Source organism: Zootoca vivipara, chromosome 12, assembly GCF_963506605.1.
Source record: "Zootoca vivipara chromosome 12, rZooViv1.1, whole genome shotgun sequence".
NCBI classification, from domain to species: Eukaryota; Metazoa; Chordata; class Lepidosauria; order Squamata; family Lacertidae; genus Zootoca; species Zootoca vivipara.
In genome coordinates, this window is record NC_083287.1 from 51,159,699 (window position 1) to 51,184,423 (window position 24,725).

General features: G+C 44.8%; 3 protein-coding genes across 7 annotated transcripts in view; 2 read left to right on the forward strand and 1 right to left on the reverse strand.

Annotated features, from left to right (window-relative positions):
- The window catches only part of LOC118091861 (mitogen-activated protein kinase kinase kinase 3), a 112,811-nt gene extending 105,492 nt beyond the window's left edge, over positions 1-7,319 (forward strand). For 3 of the 4 annotated variants that reach the window (XM_060280931.1, XM_060280929.1, XM_060280930.1), the window contains exon 17: positions 178-7,312. In XM_060280931.1, the coding sequence (XP_060136914.1) occupies positions 178-406 (229 nt within the window). In that variant the 3' untranslated portion in view covers positions 407-7,312. Of the gene's footprint in view, positions 1-177 lie in introns of all 4 variants that reach the window. The other variant, XM_060280928.1, reaches the window with a different exon arrangement.
- A 782-nt stretch (positions 7,320-8,101) lies between these two features.
- On the forward strand, positions 8,102-21,961 carry ACAA1 (acetyl-CoA acyltransferase 1). Its single transcript, XM_035129375.2, has 12 exons — positions 8,102-8,310; positions 9,294-9,387; positions 9,614-9,671; positions 10,790-10,869; positions 13,763-13,805; positions 15,419-15,517; positions 16,303-16,383; positions 18,243-18,433; positions 19,486-19,665; positions 20,266-20,321; positions 20,894-21,039; positions 21,806-21,961. The coding sequence occupies exons 1-12, from the start codon at positions 8,122-8,124 to the stop codon at positions 21,879-21,881; spliced, it is 1,293 nt and encodes a 430-aa protein (XP_034985266.1). The 5' UTR covers positions 8,102-8,121; the 3' UTR covers positions 21,882-21,961.
- Positions 17,147-24,725, reverse strand: part of DLEC1 (DLEC1 cilia and flagella associated protein) — a 52,596-nt gene continuing 45,017 nt past the window's right edge. Inside the window, exons 36-37 of one of the 2 annotated variants that reach the window (XM_060280933.1) lie at positions 24,084-24,204; positions 17,147-22,954 (exon numbers count right to left, since the gene is read on the reverse strand). In XM_060280933.1, coding sequence (XP_060136916.1) covers positions 22,831-22,954; positions 24,084-24,204 — 245 coding nt within the window. In that variant the 3' untranslated portion in view covers positions 17,147-22,830. Of the gene's footprint in view, positions 24,205-24,725 lie in introns of both variants that reach the window. The other variant, XM_060280932.1, reaches the window with a different exon arrangement.

Consider the following 24,725-nt stretch of genomic DNA (forward strand, 5'->3'; position numbering starts at 1 on the left):
GTGCTTTAAAATATATATATATTAATTTAATTATATTATGTTAACATGTTTGTGTTTACCGCCCTGGGCTCCATTGGACGCAAGGTTGGATCGAAATGTAATAATCAATGAATTGCGAGGGTAAGAGAGCCTTTCTTCTTTCCTAATTCCTTCCTTCCCCTTGGCGTTGCCTTTCAGGAGTGTGGGCTGTACAGTGGTGGAAATGCTGACCGAGAAACCACCCTGGGCAGAATTTGAAGCCATGGCCGCCATTTTCAAGATCGCCACGCAGCCCACAAAGCCCCAGCTTCCAGACGGCGTCTCGGACTACTGCCGCAGCTTCCTCAAGTTGATCTTTGTGGAAGAGAAGCGGAGGCCCACCGCGGAAGACCTCCTGAGGCACCCCTTCGTGAGCTTTAGCCTCTAGCAGACCTTCCCGTTATCGGGAGGGGCGGGGAAAGGACCAAAGATTCACACCATCGCGGAGGACTGAGCAACAGGACCAAAACCGCAAACTTCCAGATCCAACCTCAATTTCCTGTTTGGGTTACTGCCATATGTGCTGCGCTGTGTTGACAATCACGCCTTGTTGGCCAGGTGGCTTCCATCTTGCCAAGTCTCCAAAGCGTACTTGCGGCCATCTTGGCTTTTGGGGGGGGGCTGATGGGTCCCTGAGATGGAGGGATTTGGAGGAATTGAGGTGATGCTGGCAAGGAGGACATCTTGCCTTACGAACGCCAGTGAATTATCTGCTTGCGTGACGTGTCTGTTAGGGTCTCACGGACTTGATCAGCCACGAAAGAACAAAAAATTAAGGAAGTTTTGGCAGCCTCTTGTCAGCAGACCAGAGCACCCAGGCAAAAGAGCTGAAAGCCGCAGAATGGGCTGGGTGCTCTGTAGAACTAGCTTGTCACCCGGTTGGCAACCGTTAAAAAAAGCAGGCGCGGTGTGAAGCCAGTGGAAATAAATCGCCAGCACAAAAGAGCAAAGGCACATATCTACTTCTGTTTGAAAAAGGAGAAGCCATTACTAAGTCCTAGAAGCAAAGAGTTCTGGTGCACATTGAACTGCCTTTTGCTGTTGGGAGCAGAAAGCAAAGAGGATTCCTTTGTATATTGAGTGGCAATTATAATCCAGAGGGCAAACATAGCTGCAATCCATCCTAAAGTTATCAAGTCAGGGATATGACTGCAAACGTGATCGTGTCAAACAGGAAACCATGGGAATTGTAGAACCTTATAAAATTCCCACAAAGCTATCTTTTCCTTGGACCCAGTTCTATCCAACCCACCTAGCAGAGAAATAATTGTTTAAAATCCCCAGAGATTGAGACAACAGCAGGCTGTCTCTGCAATATATTCCCTTGCCCGGAACCCTAAGCAGGAGGTTGCTAAATGAACCCACAAGCTGACGCTTGGCTCTGCTTAGTGCAATTGTAAGGGGCCAGTTTACACGTTAAAGACCCCCGTCCTGCTTATTTGCAATGGAGGCTCTCAAAAAACATTTTCCTGAGGCGGAAGTAACGTTTTAAAATGATTTACTACTAGAGCTGCAATGTACACAATGCAATCCTAGCCGTTAGAAATAAGTCCTTCTAAATTCAATGGGAATCCCTTCCAGGCCACTGTGTGCAGGGTTGCAGCTTTTGTCAGATCAATTGGATTAATCAGTTGTTTATTTTTATTGATTAAAAAGTGCCCACCCCCCATTAATTGCCAGCAGGTTTTTTTTAAAATGTATATAATTTTCTTTTTATGGAAGCGCTTCTGCAAACTACAGCTGTCAGGTGCTGTCTTAAAAGAAACATTCCCTCTTCTAAGTTGATGCCTGTTGTGGCACATTTATACATAACCTAAAACCTAAAATGTATAAATGTGTTGTGGCACATTTATACATAACCTAAAACCAAAGAAAGTACTACCTATCTCGTTTCTTCGGAATGATTATTTAGACGAACATTTAATTGGTTTAATTGGTTAATCAACTAAACCCCTATGAAGAATTGAACTAAGATTAATTTGGGTGACAGCCAAAAGCATTCGCCAAAAGCATTGCCCCCGAACCTTACATATCCTCAGTGCCGTGGCAATGCTACAAATGCTACATGAGCTTAGGAGGATATACATGCTGAGGAACATTAAAATGGTAGGGACCTTGATAAGGACCTTGTTCAGCAGCCTACAAGTGGACGTTATTATATTCAATTGTAGTCGCAAGTCACAGAAAATTGTATCTGGTTATCTCCTTCCTGAGTTGATCGACGTTGCTCAATGCCAGTTTAGCAATCCTTTGGAAACATGGCAAATAACAGCAGATCCCACGGCAATGGGTTTTTTTTTAGTATCTCCCCACCCCACCCCTCAACCACACACCCCCAAAAATCAGATTGTGTTCCAAAGTGTATTCTATATTGTGTGGCCTAAGTCAGTTGTGCATTTTAAGCAAATGTGTGTTCTTTGCATATGTTTTGCTTCGTTTACATGATGTCTTCTGCTGCCCACAGTAGAAATACGAGGAGTTCTGTGCGTGACGCTGGAGCCCGGCTCCTCTCCATCCCCACATTCTGGCCGTGCCTTTGAGCGCCTAAAATTTCACTAGGCAAAGGCACATGTTTTCTGGATCACCTCTACAGCCATAAAGACCTAAAACAAGCAGAGATTGTCTGGATGCCGAATCTTGTGCCCGATCTCAGTTGTTTTGGATTACACAGCGTGTTTCAATATAAGTGGAATTCAGCCAGCTCTGGCTGAGGGCGTGATTGCGTCCCACTCATTAATTTTTTTACCTGTACTACTCCAAAAACCGGTTTCAACTAGGCAGTGGAATTGTAGTAAGCTGGTAGAATAGACAAGACCGTGACGATCAAATGGTCTTTTCTTGATTTGAGAAGGCTCCCTCGGACTCTGCTTGTATGCCAGTTCTCATTGGAGTTTCTGTTTTCATTTTTTAAGGGACGTGATTCCCCAGTCGCCATTTTTCCCCCCCATATATTAACGCTTGCCCTGAAGAATTTGATTGCAGATTGCTGGTTCTAACCCCCTGCCATCTGGATTTCATTCTTGCTCCACAGGGAGCGCTGGGGGGGGGGGATGTTAATACTGAAGGATGAAAATGTCAAAAGGCGGAGAGGCTTTGCCTGGGCAGGGCTGCAACATGACCTACTTTTCAAAAGATCTGCTCACAAGTTTCACGAGATGGTGTCTAAGGCCTTATTTGCACACCCAGGAAAATCAGAAGTTGGTGTCTCGGGGGTTGATACCGCGAGGAACCGACCCCTGTCTACGCCAGCATCAAACGCGAGGGTCTGTCAGTCATACCAACCCTTATTTTGAGTCATTCATTGGATACTGAGCGCTCTCTGTCGCACTGCAAACTCCAACCACCAAGCAAAAACAACCCTGTTCCTGTGTACGAGATTGCTTATCCGAGGACGAAAAAGGGCAGTGAACCCAAACGCGGCTCATTTTACCAAGTTTCTTGCCTCTTGCTTCTTGCCTTCATTTCGCCCTCTGAAAAGTGTGAGCAGATCCAAGGGTTAAAACGAGTTGAAGGAGTGTTGAGCCAGAATATCTGATGCTCTGAATCAAAGAATGGGAACCCATGACTCTCCACTTGCGCTTGGACTCCCCACCCCCCATCAGCCCACGTGAACCTGGTCAGAGATGATGGGATTCGGAGTCCAACAGTATCCAGAGGGCCACAGGTTCGCCATCTCTGATTCTGACAGAGCCATTTGCTCACCAGGCAGTCTTTATCTTGTTCCACTTTTGCTGCAAGTACTTCTTTTCCTTATGTACCTCCCAACTGGGCTGACCTGGATATCATGACACAGGACTTTACCCCAGTTGGCGCATTGATCACCCCTGCTTATTTCGGCGGCTCCTGCCACAGCATACGCAGCCTTTGCCACCGATATACTGATGTCACCCTATCCCCTTCCATGTTTATATGTATAGAGTTGTGAAGTCCTTCCTCCTCGGGTACCTTTGCTTTTCTCCTCGTCAAAATCTCTCGCAGTGATTCAGGTTCAAAAGAGAACAAGGCAGAAGTGTGAGGCAGGGGGAGGTGGGAAGCAAATTGTATGACTTGTTCAAAAGGCACATAGCCTATCAGGAGGTAAGTTCCAGGTGTGTCGTGGGGACACCGCTTTTGAAAGCACTGCAATCTCATCCCAAAGACGACATCATCATGTAGATAGTGATGTTGCTGTTTGTTGTCTGTCCTTGCACAGGAGGGAAAAAAAGGTTAGGAGTGAAACTGTATATCTAACTTTACAGATCCAGCCCTCAAGCAGATCTCTGAAGCTGGTGTGAAACTGGATTAACAGTTGCACCTTCCTGACAAGGAGTTGGGGAAGTGGCGGTTTTGCATTATCTGGGAAACCTAAAAATTACAGATCCTTAATTGTCCACACAACTACAGTTCCTTGGCTACAGCAGCCAGGGCGGGGGGAAAACCCATCTTGAAAGTTGTTTAAATTCATAATACAGACATAATCATGGATCTAACACTTAGAAGGGACCAAAGAGCCATTTAGTCTATTGCTGCACGCATAGGGAAACCAATAGCTTTGGGTACAGAAATGTCTCCTTTGCATTCTGGGGCTGGGGGACCTTTTTTGTGAGCCAGAGGGCCACATTCCCTGCTGGGAAACCTTCCAAGGGCCACATGGCAGCGGTGACTGGGGCCACAGGCAAAAGTGAGGGGAGCATAAATTTTATTTTGTACCTTATTTATTAGGTTAGTTTCTCTACACAACAAACACACCCTTCCTCTCGGCTATCCAGACAAGCAAGGGGCATAACAGGGAGGGTTCCGAGGGCCAGAGCCGAGAAGCCCAGGGGCCGCATTTGGCCTGATATTCCCCACCCCGGCTGCCGCATAACCAGAGCAAGATTGCTTCCTCTAAGACACCTATAAAGAATTGTACTGGATGAAATCCAACTTAACTTGTGATTGCTTAGTTCCATTGACTTCAGTGGGTCTGCAGTATGATCAGCACCGAATCTTGCCTATTATTTTGGGGGGGAGCGGGAGAATATTAAAGCCTGTTAGGAATGAGGTTTAATTAAAAGGGAAAACAATGCATTCAGTTCTGAAGCTTGAAATGTGAATGAATGAGTTTAATATAAACTGAATAAGCAATATAGGTATATGCACTCATTTCTAGAAACGAGTGTTCTCGAACTTCAGAGTTGAAAACTGGACGAGTGTTATGAGGTTAATTTTTGGACTCAAGTTGTGGGGGAATGAAGTATGTATCCATCCATTTCCATTTGTTTGCATCTGAGCTAAGAGGAGGAAGAGAAATTAGCTTGCAGAATGCCAATATCCCCTTTGCCCTGTTCTTGCACTCATAGGTGGATCCCAGTTCAAAAGATCCCATCGCATCCAGATCCGTTTGCACATAAGAAGGGTCACATTGTCCCACAAAGCAATGGGGGCATCACACACACTGCCAAACTGTAGCGTGAACGAGGCATGGGCTGCGTGCTGAATCCTGGTTGTAAAACTGCCCACTTTGCAAACCATTATCATAGTATAAATACCACTGTTAAAGCGCTTTATCCTCGAGATAGGTTCATACTCTACAATGGTATGGATGATTTTAAATATTGTAAATTATTAGTTCTAGAAGGATTTGTTGATAGGAAGAAAAAAAAAGAGTTACTGGGGCACATTGTTGAATGTACTTTGTTAAATGCTGTAAATGCTGTTATCTTCTCTCCCTCCCCAAATGCATGAAATAAAATATTTTTAAATTTTGTGGTAATAGGAGGGCAGATTTCTGATTTATTTTTTTAAGAGGGGAGGGAATAAGAAACACACTGACTGCAGCCTGGTGAAATGTTTCATTCTGGAAGAGCATCACACATCTGATCATATCTGTTCATCCACACTTGGGAAAATCAGAGCAGAAATGCTTAATTTTATTCATTTAGTAAGGAGCATAAAGATACCCCTTTATACCAGCAAAGGCTGTAGGTGTTTGGTGTTTCAAGTCTGCCAGTTGGCATTCTTAGATGATGCACTGACTGTCAGATCAGCAGCTTGTGAGAGCCAGCGTGGTGTAGTGGTTAAGAGCGGTAGACTCGTAATATGGGGAACCGGGTTCGCGTCTCCGCTCCTCCACATGCAGCTGCTGGGTGACCTTGGGCTAGTCACACTTCTTTGAAGTCTCTCAGCCCCACCCACCTCACAGAGTGTTTGTTGTGGGGGAGGAAGGGAAAGGAGATTGTTAGTTGCTTTGAGACTCCTTAGGGTAGCGATAAAGTGGGATATCAAATCCAAACTCCTCCTCCTTTTTGTGTATGGTCATTATAGCCCGTGAGAATTTCTTTCAGGAAGAATGACCAAGAGTCTCGTGGTCCCTTAAATATTTATTGCAAAAACACCAACTAAGGATTCTGTGGCACCTTAAGCAAACACTAACAAATATATAACGGCATAAGCATAATGCGTCTGATGAAGCTGACTGTAGCCTATTTAAGCTTGTGCCATGAAGAATCTAATCATAGAATTGTAGAGTTGGAGGGGACCCCGGGGTCATCTAGTCCAACCCCTTGCAATGCAGGAATCTCAACAAAATCACACTAACTTTGTTAGCTGTTAAGGTACCACAATAGTCTCCATTGCTTTTGCTGCAGCAGACTAACACAGCTGCCCTTCTGGAAGTTTTCTGTGGTATGTATAAGCCTTTGTAGACTGGAGTTCAATTTGTCAAGATACATGGAAGGTCCACAGGTCCACAGAGGTCTACACGTGATATACATTCTGGTTGCAAGCAGTGGGACACTGAGAACTGAAACGCAAAGGGTTACAGTAGATCAGAGGTTTTCTACACAGAGCCATATGCACCCTGAGGATCATCCAGTCCAAACCCCTGCAATGCAGAAAAACTCAGCTAAAGCATCCATGACAAATGGCCGTCCAACATCTGCTTAAAAACCTCCAAGGAAGGAGAGTCCACAACCTCCCGTGGGAGACCGTTCCACTGCCGAGCAGCTCTTACTCTCAGAAAGCTTTTCCAAATGGTTAGTCGGAATCTCCTTTCTTGCAACCTGAAGCCACTGATTCGAGTCCTATCCTCCAGAGCAGAAGAAAATAAGTTTGCTCCATCTTCCGTGGGACATTTGAATATATTTGAAGATGGCTCTCATATCTCCTCTCACTCGCCTCTTTTCCAGGCTCAACATACCCAGCTCCTTCAACCGTTCCTCATATGGCTTAGTTTCCAGACCTTTGATCATCTTGGTCGCCCTCCTCTGCACACCTTCCAGCTTGTCAACATCCTTCTTAAATTGTGGTGCCCAGAAATTAACACAGTATTCCAGGTGTGGTCTGAACGGGGCAGAACAAAGTGGTACTACCGTAATACTTCCCTTGATCTGGACACTAGACTTCTGTTGATGCAGCCTCAAATTGCATTAGGTTTTTTTTGCTGCTGCAGAACACTTCACTTTATGTTAAGCTTGTGGTCCCCCATCCTATATTTGTGCGTCTGGTTCTCCCCCTGACCTTTGCATCCGTCCCTACTGAAACTCATTTGGTTAACTTTAGCCCAGTCCTCCAATCTGTCAAGCTCCCGATTCTGCTTTCAGCGACGTAGATTGAGAGGTTGATTCCCGGTTCAGATCCAATGAGTGGGGGTGTCTACGAGCGACTCTTAGTATTTTCCTACTTCTATGGCGCTGCTCTCACGCTGCCTGTGGCAAGATGGCGCCCAGAATCGGCGGGTGATTGGGAAGCCGCGAGGCTCCTCCCGGCATGCAGTACGCGCGGGGGGGGGCCGGCGTGGCAACTCTGCCGCTCTCACCTGCCCGCCCAGCTGAGGGGAGGAGCGAGGCGCCTCCCGGCATGCAGCGCGTATGGGGCGTGGCTCCGCAGGGCTACCTCAGAGGAGGAGCGAGGCGCCTCCCGGCATGCAGCGCGGAGGGGGCGTGGTCTTCTCTGCCTCTCACCTGCCCGCCCGCCCAGCTGAGGGGAGGAGTGAGGCGCTTCCCGGCATGCAGCGCGCGGGGGGCGTGGCTCCCCGGGGCCGTCTCAGGGGAGGGGCTATGCGCCTCCCGGCATGCAGCGCGCAGAGGGGCGTGGCTCTCCGGGGCTGCCTCACCTGCCCATTTGAGGGGCGGCGCAGAGCGGATGAGGATGCATCGCCTGCAGGTGGTTGTCGGGCACCTGTCCGGGGCCGGCCGACCTGCCTCGTTGCGGGCCAGCCCCTGCCTGGGCTACTCGGGGGCCGCCCTCTCAACGGTGGCAGCCCCGGAGGATGTGGTGGTGGTCCACGGGCGGAGGACGCCTATCGCCAAGGCCAAGAGGGGCGGCTTCAAGGTAGTGGGCGAAGAGAGCAGGTTGGGGGGGGGGCGGAGAGGGAGGCGCAGGTGGGGGCGGCTGAGGCGATGCTTTCAAGTTCTCTGCATTTTCATAAGCTTGTTTTTTTAGAAACATTTACAGTTCACTTCATTAAATAATACTATTTCAAAAACGACTATCTTTTTATGTGCTTTTGGATTTTTTGCCTTTTATCTTAGAAGCATAAAATAGAGGTGGTAGGGTCATGTAGTCCAACCCCCTGCAATGCAGGAACCTCAACTAGGTCAGACACAATAGGTGTAAACCACTTTTTGTGGATGGGAAAAGGAGATTGGGAGGGGTCTGTGAAAAAGAGAGAAATAGAATTGTAGAGGTAGAAGGGGTCATGAGGGTCATCTAGTCCAACCCTTTTTTCTCCAATGTGGGGCTCGAACCCACAGCCCTAAGGTTAAGAGTCACACTCTTAAGGACTGAGCTATCCCAGCAAAAATGAACTAACTCCCAGGGCAAACACAGTGGCTCTCTTTTTATTAAGCTAACCAACAGATTATGGATTAATTTGTTGCAAGCCACATTGAGGCCTGGTCCAGGGGTACAGATGGTGGTGGAAGGTGGGATGTAAGTAAACATTTGACAGATTTAGTGTACTTATATGCTGCTTTTCCGCAACAAACTATGCCCAAACAACAGAATACAGAGCAATGGAAATACAATTGTGCAAAGTATATGACATGCCAGTAAACTCAAGTGGCAAAAATTAGCAATTTCGCAGATGCCGAATGAATTCAATGCTACAAAAAGTAATTTTTTAAAAGAATCAAAGTTTAAGTAGTACATAGTTACATAGTCAAGACAGGAGTGCCTGGCGTGCTATGGTCCATGGGGTCACGAAGAGTCGGACACGACTAAACGACTAAACAACAACAACAACAAGTTACATAGTAAAGCCTTTAGTGTGGGAAACACACAAGAGAACGGTTTTCTGTTTCTTTCCCATCTAGGAAACTACACCTGATGAACTTCTTGCTGCGGTCATGACAGCTGTCCTTAAAGACCTAAATCTAAGCCCTGAGTTGCTGGGAGATATCTGTGTAGGTGAGTAATTTATATTGAAGTTGCATCACTGTACATATTTCTGTTTCTGCCCCAGTTGTAACTGTAAAATCACTAACCTTGTGCTATGGAATGATTGAGAATTCCTGCCTGGGAAATGGGCTGTCATCTCTTTCTTAAATGCTGAATTGCCCCTTCTTAAAAAATAAATCTGGAGATGGCCTCTGAACTGCAGATAACAAAAGCAGGTTAATCTCTTTGCACCTAGGAAATGTTCTTCAACCTGGAGCTGGAGCTTTAGTGGCGAGGATTGGACAATTTCTAAGGTGAACTTTGCTATTTAACACTCTTGATACCAGATTGGGGCTGCCAGCTTTGGCTAATGTTTGAGAGTGCGGAAGGAGTATTGCTGGTTTGTCCTACTTTTGTGAACTTTGTAATGCATTGTGGGGCAGATAGCAGGTGTGGTAATAACTATCTCAGGTTCTCCACATGCCAAGAGGAAAAAAGCAAGGCAGGGGAGGAGGAATACTAGGTGAGATGAAACTTGATAGTCACTCCCCTGGCTAAGGAACAAGTGTTAGTAACTTAAGTAATTCCAAGATGGCTTAAAAGAGGCCAAGGAAAAGTGGTGTAATGGTTTAGGGTTGTGCTGCTCTCTGTTTATGCCACCCCCCCACCACAGGTGAGGCCTATATTGTCTACTTGACCTGTCTTTAAGAGGTTGGGCTATGAAATGGGGGTTGTGCTTTAGAAAGAAAGATATGATTAGATGGCTTTTCACTTACAGGTAATTGAGTGCTTACTCATAAAAAGTGACAACTAGCATCTCTTCTGGCGTCTCGCAGTCTGATAATGTGGCTCTCACTGTCCTGTGTCTCCATCAGGGTTTATTATGTGAGAAGGTTGCTCTTGGTCTTGAAAGCTTATGCATTGCGATTAAGTTTGTAATTCGTCCTTCAATGCAGAGGTTCCCAGGGCAGCGAACAACAGTACATTAAAATACAACACATCACTAGGATACAAGAATGGTGCATGTGTGCAGAAAGGCGTTTGGCAATCTTTTGGAAAATACTTTGCAAATTGGTTCAGCCAGGACACGGTGATTAAGTCAGTCACATTCTGCCAGCTGAAGGCTAAAGCTTATGCACATCTGGCATAGATGATACAAAGCTAGATGGTGCAATAGTCTGACTTGGTATAAGTCAGATTTCTTGTATAGACTGTAATCCCCTAAACTACACCAGATCATTAGTCCTACTTTCTTCAGTGTGACTAAGGAGTCTTAAGTGGCTGGAATACCTTATGTCTCTTGCATTATCTTACTCTCAGCATAAACGGACGCTCAAAAGAATGACTCCATCCCTCTAAATTGGCATCTCTGAGATGGGCTTCCAACTTAGTTTCTGTGCTAATGAATCATCTTGCTTGTGTCTTGTTTCAGTGGCATTCCAGAGACTGTACCGATATCATGTGTTAACAGGCAGTGCTCATCTGGGTTGCAGGCTCTGATCAATATAGCTGGTAAGAAGGGGGCTGGTGACTGGGCTTCATGGCAAAAAGCTCATGAAAATTCTGCATTCCAAGTAAATTCTGCATTTCAGTAATTCTGATATGGTGTTCCTGATAAGCATGGAATATGCCTATTTTGTATCTTTGATTAATAGTTTAAGTTTTGCAGAGTCTGGATGTGTGGTGTAATGTGATTGATGTGTATAAAGAAATATATTGAGGCTGGGAAGAGAGGCACGGGTAGCAATACTGTTGTACCTGAGAAGCGGGTTCAAATTATTGGGCAGCTGCGAAGGCGAAGAAGACTTCCAGAAACATGGGGTTGAGTTTGAAAGTATAAAGAGTACTTTATTGCGAGCTTGCAAGAAAGTGACTCAGCATAGGCTGGCCCAGAACATCAGTTGCCAACAAAATATATACCTTAAACCAGATATTGCAACACAGGACAACCAATGAAATTCATTCTAAAAGAACAAGGAACGACCAATCCTAGGGGTGAAGGCCCTTCCGTTCAGACCTTATTTGAACAGTTCCACCCTTATTCTAGGAAGAGACATCCCATTCTGAGAAGGCACACCTAATGACCATAAATGAAATATCCGCAATTATCTCACTTAGGATTACGGACCACTATTCCTTATAAGGCATGTCAGCGCAAAACTTAGGGTTACAATGACCTAGTAGTTTGTAAAGTATGTAACTTTCACCCAGTTCCGTTGAGCAGCCTTCCTTCAAATCAAACCCCCTCCCTTTCTGTAGGACTCATGTCAACATCTAGTCCCATTACAGAGAGAAGCTAGGTTCCCTACACAGGTACATTCCAACATCCTTATTTCCATTACAGATACATTATTGATACAAAGAAGTGATACAGAAGGGAAAAATGATTATTAGACACATTCATATATATTTCTATATATATTTGAAATCTGAATACTCTAGTCCACACAACCCATGTGGCCTGCTTTCGCAAGAATTCCTTTCCTATCACAGTTCTAGGCCGCATGCCAGTTCTTTCAGAAACCTTGAACATCTTCTTCCTAGAGAAGAATATATACTAAAACCAGGTGGTTGGTATCTCAAATAAGGATGCGCTTGTCAAAACATGATTCCTTCATCTCCTCTCATTAGTGGGACAGAGGACACAGACTTAGAAATGATTTTTAAGAAAATATGAATCTCTGCTTCTCCTGCTTCTAGGCAAAAGAGACAAAGATGGCTCAGGCTTTGCAGATATATACAGTGGTACCTTTACTCACGAATTTAATGCGTTCCGAACGCACATTCGTAAGTCAAAAAAAATTGTAAGTCGAATCCCATAGGAATGCACTGGGAGAAAAAATTCGTAAGTTGAAGCAACCTTATCTTAAAATTCGTAAGTAGAAAAAAAAATCCTAAACCGCATCCAAAAAGGCGGACGGAGCTCCGTTCATAAGTAGAAACATCCGTAAGTAGAGTTATTCGTAAGTAGAGGTACCACTGTACCTTAGACATAGACTTAATACCTGAGGGCGTGTACCTGGGTACATCAGTACAGGATACAGAAGTTGTCTCCTTCCCCCACAAATGTTTTGGCAGGCATTGCATGCACACTTTCAAATACAATTTCACATTTAAGAACTTAAGACAAACCGCCAGATTCTCAGGATAAGTAGCTTGCCTCAAAATTCTGCACTTATGGGTTTTCAGAGGCCTGGTTAGTTTTAGTGCTTTTGAAAGTCCTGATCAAAGCAAGTGTCAGCTTGGCATGTGAGTACTTAAATTCCTGCAGCTGACCTTCCTGTGCTGTTTCTGTATTGATTTCTGTTGATAGATGGGGTTAAGATATTTGGACCAATAAGTTTATTTCCATGAAGATCTGGGAGTGTTCATTATTATTATTACAGTGGTACCTCGGTTTATGAACACCATTGGTTCCGGATGTCTGTTCATAAACTGAAGCGTTCATAAACTGAAGCGAACTTTCCCATTGAAAGTAATGGAAAGTGAATTAATCCGTTCCAGACGGGTCCGCGAAGTACTTAAACTGAAGCGTTCATAAACTGAAACATGGGTGTAATTGGTTCTGGATGTCTGTTCATAAACTGAAGTGTTCATAAACTGAAGCGAACTTTCCCATTGAAAGTAATGGAAAGTGAATTAATCCGTTCCAGATGGGTCCGCGACGTTCGTAAACCAAAAATTCGTAAACCAAGGTGTTCGTAAACTGAGGTTCCACTGTAATTACATTTCTATACTGCCCTTCAGCCAAGGATCACAGGGCAGTTTAGAATACAAACACAAAAATACACACCATAAAAACAAACAACCCACCCACCCCCGCCGTTTAAAAGGCTATAGATTGTTTTATTAGCCAAAGGGCTGAGAGAAGAGGAATGTTTTTGCCTGGTGCCTAAAGATATGTACACCATATACAGGGGTTGGTGTTGCTCCCTGCATTTTTCTTGAAGCTGTCAAGCAGTGAAAATCATGTCCACTGTCCCCCTAGAAGGCCGAAAACCATTTTGGGATTCAGGAAGGGTCACCTCGAATATTGTTACGAGACAGTTTGCTAAGATCCTTGTGAGAATTTTGCCGGTTGCAGCTAATAGAGAGACGCCTCAATAGTTTCCTTCCTTGAAGCCTGCATTGAGGTATAATCTTGATAGCCATCATGCAGCGTATTAGTCAGTGACCTGTCTCAAGGTAAATCTAAAAACAGTAGTATAAACACTGACAACTGGGAAACACTGGCTGCAAACGCTCCAGTTGGAGAACAGCCTTTACCAACTTTGAAGACACTTGAACTCAGGACACAAGGGAGAAATGTGCTAAGAGGAAGGCACGCTTGCCAAATCCACACCATGATCAACTCCCACTCGGAAACCTACGGTTGATCTTAAATTATTGCTTGTTTTATTTGTAGGTGGCATCAGAAATGGAGCTTACGACATGGGCATGGCCTGTGGGTAAGAAGAGTTTTTTCACGAACATCCCTTGCTAGTCTGTAACCTCAATCATGTTCTCTTCAGATCATATAGTATTTTGTTGTTTGAGGCAGCTGGTACAGAAGAGGGATCTTTTTTCATTCTGGCATTTTAGGAATGTAAAGACACCCTCCGTGTTTCGTGCTAGCAATGGTGAAGCAATGTTTGCACTAGAATAAAACACCCGAATCCATTATGGAAACTTGTGGGTCTGATGCTACTTCCACTTTAATTTGATTTAGAATTTAGAATACAGCGCAAAAGCCATTCCTGTAGGAGGATGTTTACATGTTTCAGCTTTATACTGCTCAGGATCACACCTTTGTTATAATCTAGGCTTTGTAGCTTGGTCTTAATTTTGCAGTGACATGTATGTGTTGTGAAAGCTTAGCTTGCAAATGCTAGGCCAGAAAAATGTAGGACGAAGGCTGATCTGGGATTCCGAAACCGAGCACTCTGACCTTCAGTTCCTGTTGAGCAATGCAGGCCAAGTGTTGCCACTTGCGAGTGGCTTTGTATTGATTTCTCCGGGAAAGACTCGCTAAGCCCACTTTTTAGAACTATGTAGAGAATTGCTGTAGCTAACTTACCGGCCCGCCTGGCAACATTGATCTGTTGTTTAATGCTATCAAGAGTTTTAAAGTGTAGCCAGGAACTGCTCTTGCATCTGTACAGAATTCAGAACGGTTGACTTGGCAGATATGCTGCCCTTACAAATAAAAAGTGGTAGTTGATTCTTGTGAGCCGTAAACCTTTTGGTATCTTCTAGTCTGGGGCTGAAAACTGACACTGCAGACGTTAAAAACCTGCTCTTTGGAAAGTCCATGGCTTCATCGGGTGGCTTATTAGTTTTGTGGAGGCTGTTTGGCAACCAACCTTGACCCATGGACTATTCAGTCTGACTGCTAAGAATTTGGGCAGATGGCTTCTCTTGCTAAACACATATTTTAATACTGCATGTAGGAGCGTTTCAGAAAATAATGCAAACAGTGTACCCCAGCTCGTACAGAGTAAGATCTAAAGGCACCTAATATCTTTAATGCTATCCTTCAACACACTGTTGCTTAGAAATAATTGATTTCAATAGGATCCTTCAGAGTTAATATAAATATAACTGAGGCGTCAGTCTTTTTCAGAGTTCTGACCTGATAGCACAGGACAGCTTTCCTCAACCTGGTTGCTCCCCTAATGTTTTGGACTTTGGCTCCCATCAGGTCCAGCAAGCATGTTTAATGAGTCAGGGATGTTATGACTTATAGTCCAAAATGTTTAGAGGGCACCAATCCAAGGAAGGCTGGCGGAGATTGATACCGTTTAGTGGAGAAGTATCATCTTATACATGTCTACCTGGAAGTAGTCCAGTTGAGTAAGTGGGTATAAGATTGCTGCTTCAAGTGATTTTTCCAGATGGTCCAACAGGCAAAATATATGTAGGCAGCGAGTTTATATTTTGGTTATGTGCTATCTTTATTTAATTCTTTTTTGGTGTCCCTATGAAAGCAGTTAGGTACTTGTCTCTTTTCCTGATCCCTATATGGTTCTTTAATATGAGTGAGGTTTGCAAAAGTATTTCTATCTCTCTGTTCTCCCTCCAGAGTGGAAAGCATGTCTCTGCGTACCGTCGGCAATCCTGGGGACGTCAGTTCTCGTATGATGGACAACAGCAACGCCAGAGATTGTCTTATCCCAATGGGGTAGGTGTTTTTATCTCTTCTTATGGTTTTAGGGGGGCTTTTTTGATGCTACTTTCCATCTATTTGAGTTTCTGAGAAATTGTTCATTGTCAGGTTTCTGGTAAAGCTGATGAATGATGATAAAGGCAAGTAAAAGGCATACAGCAAATATAACAGCAACTTGTGTACACACACCAATAAAAAGTCAAAGTTTGCATGGAAGTTAGGCATTTTGTATAATAAGTTGAACAAACTCATCTGTTTTGCATGTGCTTACCATTGGAGTAAGTTGTTTAAAGAAAGCAAAGGCACGGTTGGTATTTTCCCAACATTTTGGCAACTATGTTTAGGCTACTCCAGTTCTTCTCTCTTTTTGCTATTGTTTTGTTGACTATAATTATTTTATTGCTGTGATTTTTTTACTTGTAATTTAAGAATTTGTATTGCTTTCAATGCTTTATGCAAGCTGCTTTGAGGTCACTTTGTTACAGAAAGGAGTACTATAAAAGTGTTTAATAAATATCGCCTCTTCAGCCAGTTGGTTTCTTTTCCCTCGCCACTTCTTTTGATGTTTTTCATTGGGCATCGCTAACATATTTATAAGCTTAGTCTTGCAGTAATGTGAACTGGAAACTTGCTTTTTTAATAATGAAAGTTGTGATTCTTGGGGTGGTAGATCCTGATTCTGGACCACCTGGTTCTTTTGAAAGTTCCATTGGTTCCACAGTTCCTTCTCTTTCCTTAGAGAGACAAATATGCTCTGAACCAATGGATTAATCCACCTGATAACTAATCTTGTTTTTCAGAATAACCTCAGAAAATGTAGCCGAAAGATTTAACGTCACCCGGAAAAAGCAAGATGCCTTTGCCTTGGCTTCTCAGCAAAAGTAAGTGGTTGCTTTTCTCTTCCAGCTCCCAAAGAAACGGACTTTGGCTCTTTCCGATTTAGAAGCTGCCGGCTTTGTGTGTCCTACTTGCCACAGCCACTGCTTACGGTTCACCTGTGTCTATGCAAACACCAGCATCCAAAAGACAGAGCAGCTTATTGAATCCAGCATTTCTTGGTACAGTTGTACCTTGGAAGTCGAATGGAATCCATTCCAGAAGTCCGTTCGACTTCCAAAACGTTCAGAAACCAAAGCGCGTAGCTTCTGATTGGCTGCCAATTGGAAGCCCCGTCGGACGTTTGGCTTCCAAAAATCATTCACAAACCAGAACCACTCACTTCTGGGTTTGCGACATTCGGGGGCCAAAACGTTCGAGAACTAAGCTGTTCGAAAACCAAGGTACGATTATACCATGTTTTGACTAATACAGCATTAAATCACGCTGTGTCATTCCTGTGAAATGACCTGTTTGGTTCAGTGGTTTTTCCAGGTTTCCTTCCTGCCTGATGATATAACATAGTGGCTTGCAACAGGGACTTTGCTTGTTGGTTGTGTGCCTAGTGCACAGTTGGGGAAGTTGCTTCCAAGCCAGATGCCCTTTAGAACTTGGCCTTCCTCCCAGGGAATTCAAGGTTCAAGCCTTTCTCCTTGCCATTGCTAGGGCACCACCAGTCATAGCAGTTCGTGCATTCACACCCTCCCTCTGCGGTTGGGGGGGGGGGTTCTGATATGCACGGAGGGGAAATAATGTCTTCCTGCTCACCCCTTTCTCCTCAGTTTGACTTGTTCTGGTAGGAACTCCAGAAACTGCATTCACACCGAGTCATTCCATTGGTCCTGGCAGCTCAGTAATCTGGTTCTCTCGGGCTTCAAGCATAGCTCTTTCCCAACTGTACTAAGGACTTGGGAGGGACCTGGGCTTTACTGCTGATTTATGGCCTTTTCTGGTGTGTGTCAAACGTTGTGTGGCTTAGCTGGCTTGATTCATGCGGTGCTGCTTGCTCTGCAGGCACAGGAATGCAGTGCACCTACTCTCCAAAAGTGAGATATTGTCATTTGGGTTCTGCAGCTCGATCTGACTGTACCTTTGAGCCATTTAATTGAAGTTACAGGTAGGTAGCCGTGTTGGTCTGCCGTAGTCGAAACGAAACAAAAAAATTCCTTCCAGTAGCACCTTAGAGACTTAGTTGGTCTCTAAGGTGCTACTGGAAGGAATTTTTTTTTGTTTCCATTTAATTGAATTCTTTCAGTTCTGCCTAGGAAGACAAATGTTTTGTATCTTGCCTTGCATGAGCAGATGCTATGGTGCAAGTTGTGGCTTGTATGCAGAACATGGAAGTCAGTAATCTTAACGGATCACTCTTTGCTGCAGTGCAGGGCTGTAAAAGTTTGTAGACCTGTTTGTGTTTGTCTTAGGTTTGGATGCAAACGTGTCATCCTGTCGGATGGAAGAGCTTTGTGGAACCTGTGCAGGCTCGAATGGTCATGGATCATCTAATCAATTGCCATAGTTTAGCATCTCAAGTGCCAATGCTTGAGACTAGGAATAGTGTGTTTGTCTAAAGTCAGGTCTATCTCAGTCTCACATAAATATCCTCATGAAACACCACTGAAATGAGCAGAAACCTTGCATTCAAATGGAAGGGGTCCCAGAGCAGCAAACATTGCTTGGACTCCTCTTAAAGCAAGCATGGACAACTCCTCCTGCTCCCTTCCTGTGCTAACATAGGTGACATCATTTAAATGTCTTTCATTTGGCTTGTGGAAGGCACAATCTTATTTTGTGGCTTCACCCTGTTGCTTAGAACACAGCCACGTCGTGAAAAATGTTGTGCAAAAAAGTACATTTGTGCTTCCAGAGCATCTCGAGCCCAGCAGATGGGGTGGTTTAAAGATGAGATTGTCCCTGTCACCACCACCTTCACGGATGACCAGGGCCAAGAGAAGACGATCACTGTGCTCCAAGATGAAGGGGTCAGGCCAAGCACCACGCTGGAGGGGTTGGCAAAGCTAAAGCCGGCCTTCAAGGAGAATGGCACCACGACTGCTGGTAAGTACCAGGAGCAGAGGCCGAATTAACAGGAGATGAAGCAACTGGAGGCATTTGTAATTTGTGCCAATGGGTCTTCTCTATTTGCAGTTATGCACGTGCCAGTTCAGTCTTGTTGATTTGGCTGTTATTTACATAATGCTTAGTAGCTGCAAGATGCAAAGTGCCTGTTAACAGCAAAGGAAGAAAAGCCAGTTTGAAATAATTAATGAAGCTAGTCGTGACATGCATTTGGAAGGAGCCATAGCTAAGTGGTGGAATGCATCATTTACACTCAAGAGCAGAGATTCCAAAACTTAGGTTTCCAGCTGTTTTTTGGACTACAACTCCCATCACCCCTAGCTAGCAGGACCAGTGGTCAGGGATGATGGGAATTGTAGCTCAAAACAGCTGGAGACTCAAGCATCTCCATCTTAATAGGAAAGGCCACTGCCAGTCAGAGTAGACAATACTGGGTTCTATGGGCAGATCATCTGACCTGGTATAAGGCACCTTTCTACCCATAATCTGGACTAGGCTGTTTCTTTTATTATGATTAAGGAAACAGATAAAGTTGCTCTTAAACGGGTTATTGATGGTGGAAGCTTGTGTGCATGTTTGAAGCGGGGTTGTGGGAAAGAAACAGATTAGATGGGAAGGCATAGGCAACAATTCCTGAACATTGCAGAGTTCTGCAGCCAATCAGTACTCAATCAGTATCAGTTTCTATGATTCCCACATTGGAGACCAGCAAAAATAAAAAAAAATAGTAAGTGGTATATTGATCCTCTCTGAAGGCTGTTAGTCCTGCTCTGAATAGCTGCCATCAGTATTAGTCATAGTCACTGCAAACAAATGCCTAATGTTGCTGGATTTCTGTGTCAAAGATCACCCATGACCTCATTAACTTAGGCCTGCAAATGGCTGGGAACAGACAGTCTGAATCTTTTCTTTTTTTCTCTGGTAGAGTTTTGTCATAACAGGTTTGTGCTGGGCTTGCCAGCATTCTGTGTAACTAAACGTGCCTCACAATGCTGAAACCTTGCTCTGGCATGTGAAATCTCTTGCCACAGGTAATTCCAGCCAAGTTAGTGACGGCGCTGCTGCGCTTCTCCTGGCCAAACGTTCCAGAGCTGCCCAGCTGGGCCTTCCCATCCTTGGGGTGCTGAGGTCGTGTGCAATAGTTGGCGTTCCGCCCGATGTCATGGGCATTGGACCAGCCTATGCCATTCCGGTGGCGTTGGAAAAGGCTGGTAAGTTAACCTCGGGCCAGGGGTTACCAGCCTTTTGGGGCCAATGGGCACTTTTTGGATTTTGAGTAAGTGCTGTGGGCACCAGTTGCAAAAGGGCTGCTGTGGAGCATGGCATGACACACAAAATGGAGAGGGTATGGTCTTTGCTGCTGTCCACCCCCACCCAGAAAACCTGAGGCTTGCAGTAGAAAGTCCACTATGTCCTGATGGGTGGGGATCACGAATATTAATTTCATCAACACAAACTCTGATGCCACTTATACCTAGTAACAGGGAGAATTCACCAGTACCAGGAAAAATACAAAAGGTGACTGTATTTCACTCACTCTCGTGCACATACCTCACACAAACAAACCATGGACACACAAGCATCTCTAACTCTTGCACACACACTTCACAGATATTTCTCCCTCTTTCTCCCCAAGTTCATTCTCTCTCTCCCCCACCCCATATTCATATTTCCCTCCCATATCTTTTGGGGGGATGAGTCAAACACTGAAAGGGTGGAGCAGGCTAATTTCACAATGAATTGCAACAATGGTGTTACGAATATTAACTGGAAAGGCTTACTTTGGCATCTTCTCTCGCTCTAACATGCAGGTTTGACTGTGAAAGATATTGACATATTTGAAATCAACGAGGCCTTTGCTAGTCAGGTGAGATTTGCCCATTCTGTTGCACTTCATTTTTAGGGTGGGGTAGGAAGAAGCCCTTTTCTCTGTATTGGGACCAAATGGATTTAGGTTTCTTCCGGAGGTGATAGGCTTAGGTGAAAGCAAAAGGGCTCATCACTTCTCTTGCAATGCATCTGTATTAAAAGCAACTTGGATAGGTAGATGAAAAATGTAAAAAAAAAATAAGGGCTTTCTAGTTGCAATAATTAAGAGGTGGACTGCATTTAAGGTTCTCGTAGCCCCTGGATAATGGGCATCCAGTCCCTCAGGCCCACACATAATAGTTCCTGTACATCCCTTCCAAAGCTTCGACATTTATAATGTGGTGTGAATAGTAGAAATCCAGTGCATACAGTGGGGGTGTTCATATTCTTTGGTCATGCCTTTATTCAGGTAATTCTAGTGTTCACCTAGGAATGGGTGACTTGCATAACTCTATTCAGTTGATTTAAAATGTTGAATCTCCTTAAGAAGTGTAAGATGGGAGATTCAGATGTTGAATCTGAATCCACCTGGCTAAGTGGAGGTGACACTGACTTGTGGTGTTTCTGCAGGCTGTCTACTGTGTGGAGAAGCTTGGCATCCCCATGGAGAAGGTCAATCCCCTTGGTGGGGCCATTGCTTTGGGGCACCCTCTGGGCTGCACTGGGGCGCGGCAGGTGGTCACTCTGCTCAACGAGCTGAAGCGTAGGGGGAAGAGGTGAGTGTGGAGTCACTTGCATTAACTCTTAACTTTGAAGTATGTATTGATGTTGCATGTTGCTAAACAAAGAAAGACATAGTTTTTAATGCCCCTAGAGAGAGCTGGAGGGGTTGCGCAGGTGGTTTCTAAACTGGCGGAACTTGTTCAGGAGTTACAACTATCGCAAAACTCTTATGCAAGTTCTAACTGGCAGAAATAAATTTAAGACACATCAAAGGACTTTGTTATTGCATGTGGCAATAATTCAACAGTTTGGTCCCTGCCACTTCTCCTTAAACTTGCAATCCAAGTGTACTGTTAGGTTCTACTGCAGTGAACACCTAATTCTCTCTCCCTCCCCAAATCTCAGTAACTCAAATGATTTTGAAAGCAACTTCCCCCGATCTTTGGATAGCCAAGATGTGCATGCTCTCATTTTCTCATACACTGCTTTGGGTATGTCTGAGCAGTAAATCATACAGAGGCACATCAGGCAGCCCCTGGGGTGAGTACTTCTGAATAAATCTAGCTCTTGCAGCACACAGTTTAGGAATACTGGGCTGAAGTATCTCAGGTGGCTGGATCTGCATGCAGCTGCCGTTGTGCCACTTATTCTAGTTGTCATGTAGGGCAGAAGAGTTAGCTGGTTTTAGTCTGTGTTGCAAATTCTGACCTGCGCGACCATCAATCGGGGTATGAGTTCAAAAGTAGTCTGCTTCTAAAACCATGTCAGATAAAACTAGAGAATGCAAACAGAGTTAGACACTAACTTGTCTCCTTTCAGAGGGTACGGCGTGGTCTCCATGTGCATTGGAACAGGGATGGGAGCGGCTGCGGTGTTTGAGTACCCTGGAAAGTGAACAGAACTCTGGCCTGCTTAACGGCTGGAAGTTTCCAGCACCTCCCCCCAAATGATTCATGGATCAGTCCAATGAAAAGATTCTCAGTATGTAGCCTGCAGGTGGGATACATGCCACCGAGCTCTAGTTCAGTCATCTCTCTCTTTGCAGCCTTCCAGCTAAATCTTGCACAGGGAGGGCATTCTCCTACAAGAGAGGCTTTGGGTAAGCGGGATGGGACTCTGAGTGTCATAAATCTTGATCTGTGGGGCAGAACCAGTTGAGTACCTGTTCCTGAGGGGAATTCTGCCTAAAGGGACTAATCGTGTATTTGGGAGCAGGCTCCAGTAGCACTGGCTTCTTCGTTTAGCCAGCCTAACTCTGCGAGACAAAAGTCAGTCAGTAGAGGTCCTCTTAGGACTGACTGATAAAAAGGTACAGGTTGATGTAGCACTGTTGAAACAGAGGAGGGTTGTGGCTTTGCTTGGGGAACTTCTATGGGAAGGTGACTTAATAATTGGAGTTCAAAAGCTTACTTTGGTGGCTTCAAGTGCTCCCCCTCCTATATGTTAATAACTCCTAAAACATTCCTGCCAATATTATGCAAGGTCAGAAGTTTACACTGATCATTAAGGATTTTAACCAATTAATTAAATTTCATTAATGAAAACCTCAGTATGGCTGCCTTTGCAAGACACCTAGTGTCAGAACTTGAGCCTTTAATAGCAACTAAATAATAAAGTTTTCTAATAACTCCTGTTTTCTAGTCCTGATTTTTAAAAATGCACTAGCTCACCTCTCTTAGGATCGTGTTAACATTCTATTTTAAATTTGATGGCTCAGCTTCTTAATCAAGCCTTCACACTCAAGTCAACAGAAATAATGGCTTTTTATTTTCTACTATACATCTCCAAAACCAGGTAAACCTACTTACAGCCACTTGTGGCAACTGGAAAACTGGTTGGGCGCTTTACGTTTTGCGCATTTCTTCATACTTCTCATCGTAAGATCCTGTTCCCCGGACGTAGAGCAGGCAGGGTGCCTCTCCCAGCATACCAACAACTGTGATTACGGTTTGATATTCCACATCCTCCCTGTTTAAAGGGAAAGTAACACAATCCAGGAAGGCTGGTGGAGGCCTGCTAGTTTTGCAGCTGCTTACTAGTGGTGATGTCAAGCCACATACATTTAAACTCCTCTCCCAGAGGGATCTCCAGCCACAAACACTGATGCAGCATGGCAGGAAGCCCTGAATGTATGCAGTTACTCTATATTATGGAAGGTAGAAGCAGCAGGATTAAGCTCGTTCTTAATTTATGTGGTACTCTGCTAGTTAAAATCTTTGTATACCAGCTGTGTTGCACTCCTGATTTTAACCCCCCCACACACACACAAGTGGATAAAGAAAACTTGCTGCTGTATCTGCCTCAAGTCTTTTGGGCAGAGCTAACTCACCCTCCAGCGGTTGCTGGTAACTGGACTTCAGAATCCCAACATCTGGAGGGGTTAGTAACCCTTGTTTTGCAATGTGCCCTAATTCTAGCTCCTTGACACAATTTATATTTAATATGCAAGTATTGCTCTCTGGGTGGCGCGGGTGGCGCTATGGGTTAAAGCACAGAGCCTAGGGCTTGCCAATCAGCAGGTCGGTGGTTCAAATCCCCGTGACGAGGTGAGCTCCCGTTGCTCAGTCCCAGCTCCTGCCCACCTAGCAGTTCAAAGTGCAAGTAGATAAATAGGTACCGCTCTGGTGGGAAGGTAAACGGCGTTTCCGTGCGCTGCTCTGGTTCGTCAGAAGCGGCTTAGTCATGCTGGCCACATGAAGCTGTACGCCGGCTCCCTCAGCCAGTAAAGCGAGATGACTGTCGCAACCCCAGAGTCGTTCGCAACTGGACCTAATGGTCAGGGGTCCCTTTACCTTTATTGCTCTCTGAGCCAGGGAGCCCACCTGCCCTAGGATACTTCTGCAGCCACTGCTTTCTTGTACACGGAAGACCCATAGGTTACCCCTTTGTATGGAAAACAATTCTGTTCCAGCTACCTCCCCACTGTAGCGTGAACTGCAGAAATTAGCAGAGGAAGTGCTTATGAATGCAGCCATTACAGCTGAAATATGAGGAAACATGGTTTCAGAAAGCCCACCCTGGTTTTTTAAACAAGTTGGCAGCTTTGGTGGTAACCCTACAAAAGCAATGCAGAACATTAACTCGCTTCATGGCCTACCTTGGGGTGAAGCGAACCACCAGAAGTGTTTTGGTAGGAACACTACTTTGATGTGCTTCAAGAATGCCATTATTTGGGGAGATGGAAAACACTTCAGGTTCTTTGTGCCGCTCATTTTTATCTGTAAGAGTGAAAGAGCAAAAGTTGTACACAGGCGCAGAAGCGATTTCCGCTTCTGCGCATGCCCTGACATGCGCAGAAGCGATTTCGGGCGTCTGGGCATGTCCAGACACTGTTTCTGGCATCTATATGCGTGCGCACATGCCATTTTCAGCACCACTCGGCGAGTCTCCGCACCGTGCTGCACCGGTTTTACGTGGCGGGGAGCGGGGACATGCCGAGGGGGCGGCTCAGTGACCAGGCAGCTCGTGGGCCGGATAAGTGGCCTCCGTGGGCCGCATCCGGCCCACGGGACAGAGGTTGCCAATGCCTGCTCTAATTTATCCAAAATTGTTTCAAAAATACACCTCAGTTTGCAAATGAGTGTCCTTGATTATCATTCTAATGTACCAGTAACACAATGAGCTCCCTTTTTTTTTTTGCACAAAGGAGATCTGCAAATGTTCTAAATTAAACAGATTCTATGATTTTGTTAAAAAATAAATGGACATTCTCACAGTGCAGCTTCCAAGCACAGGAGCC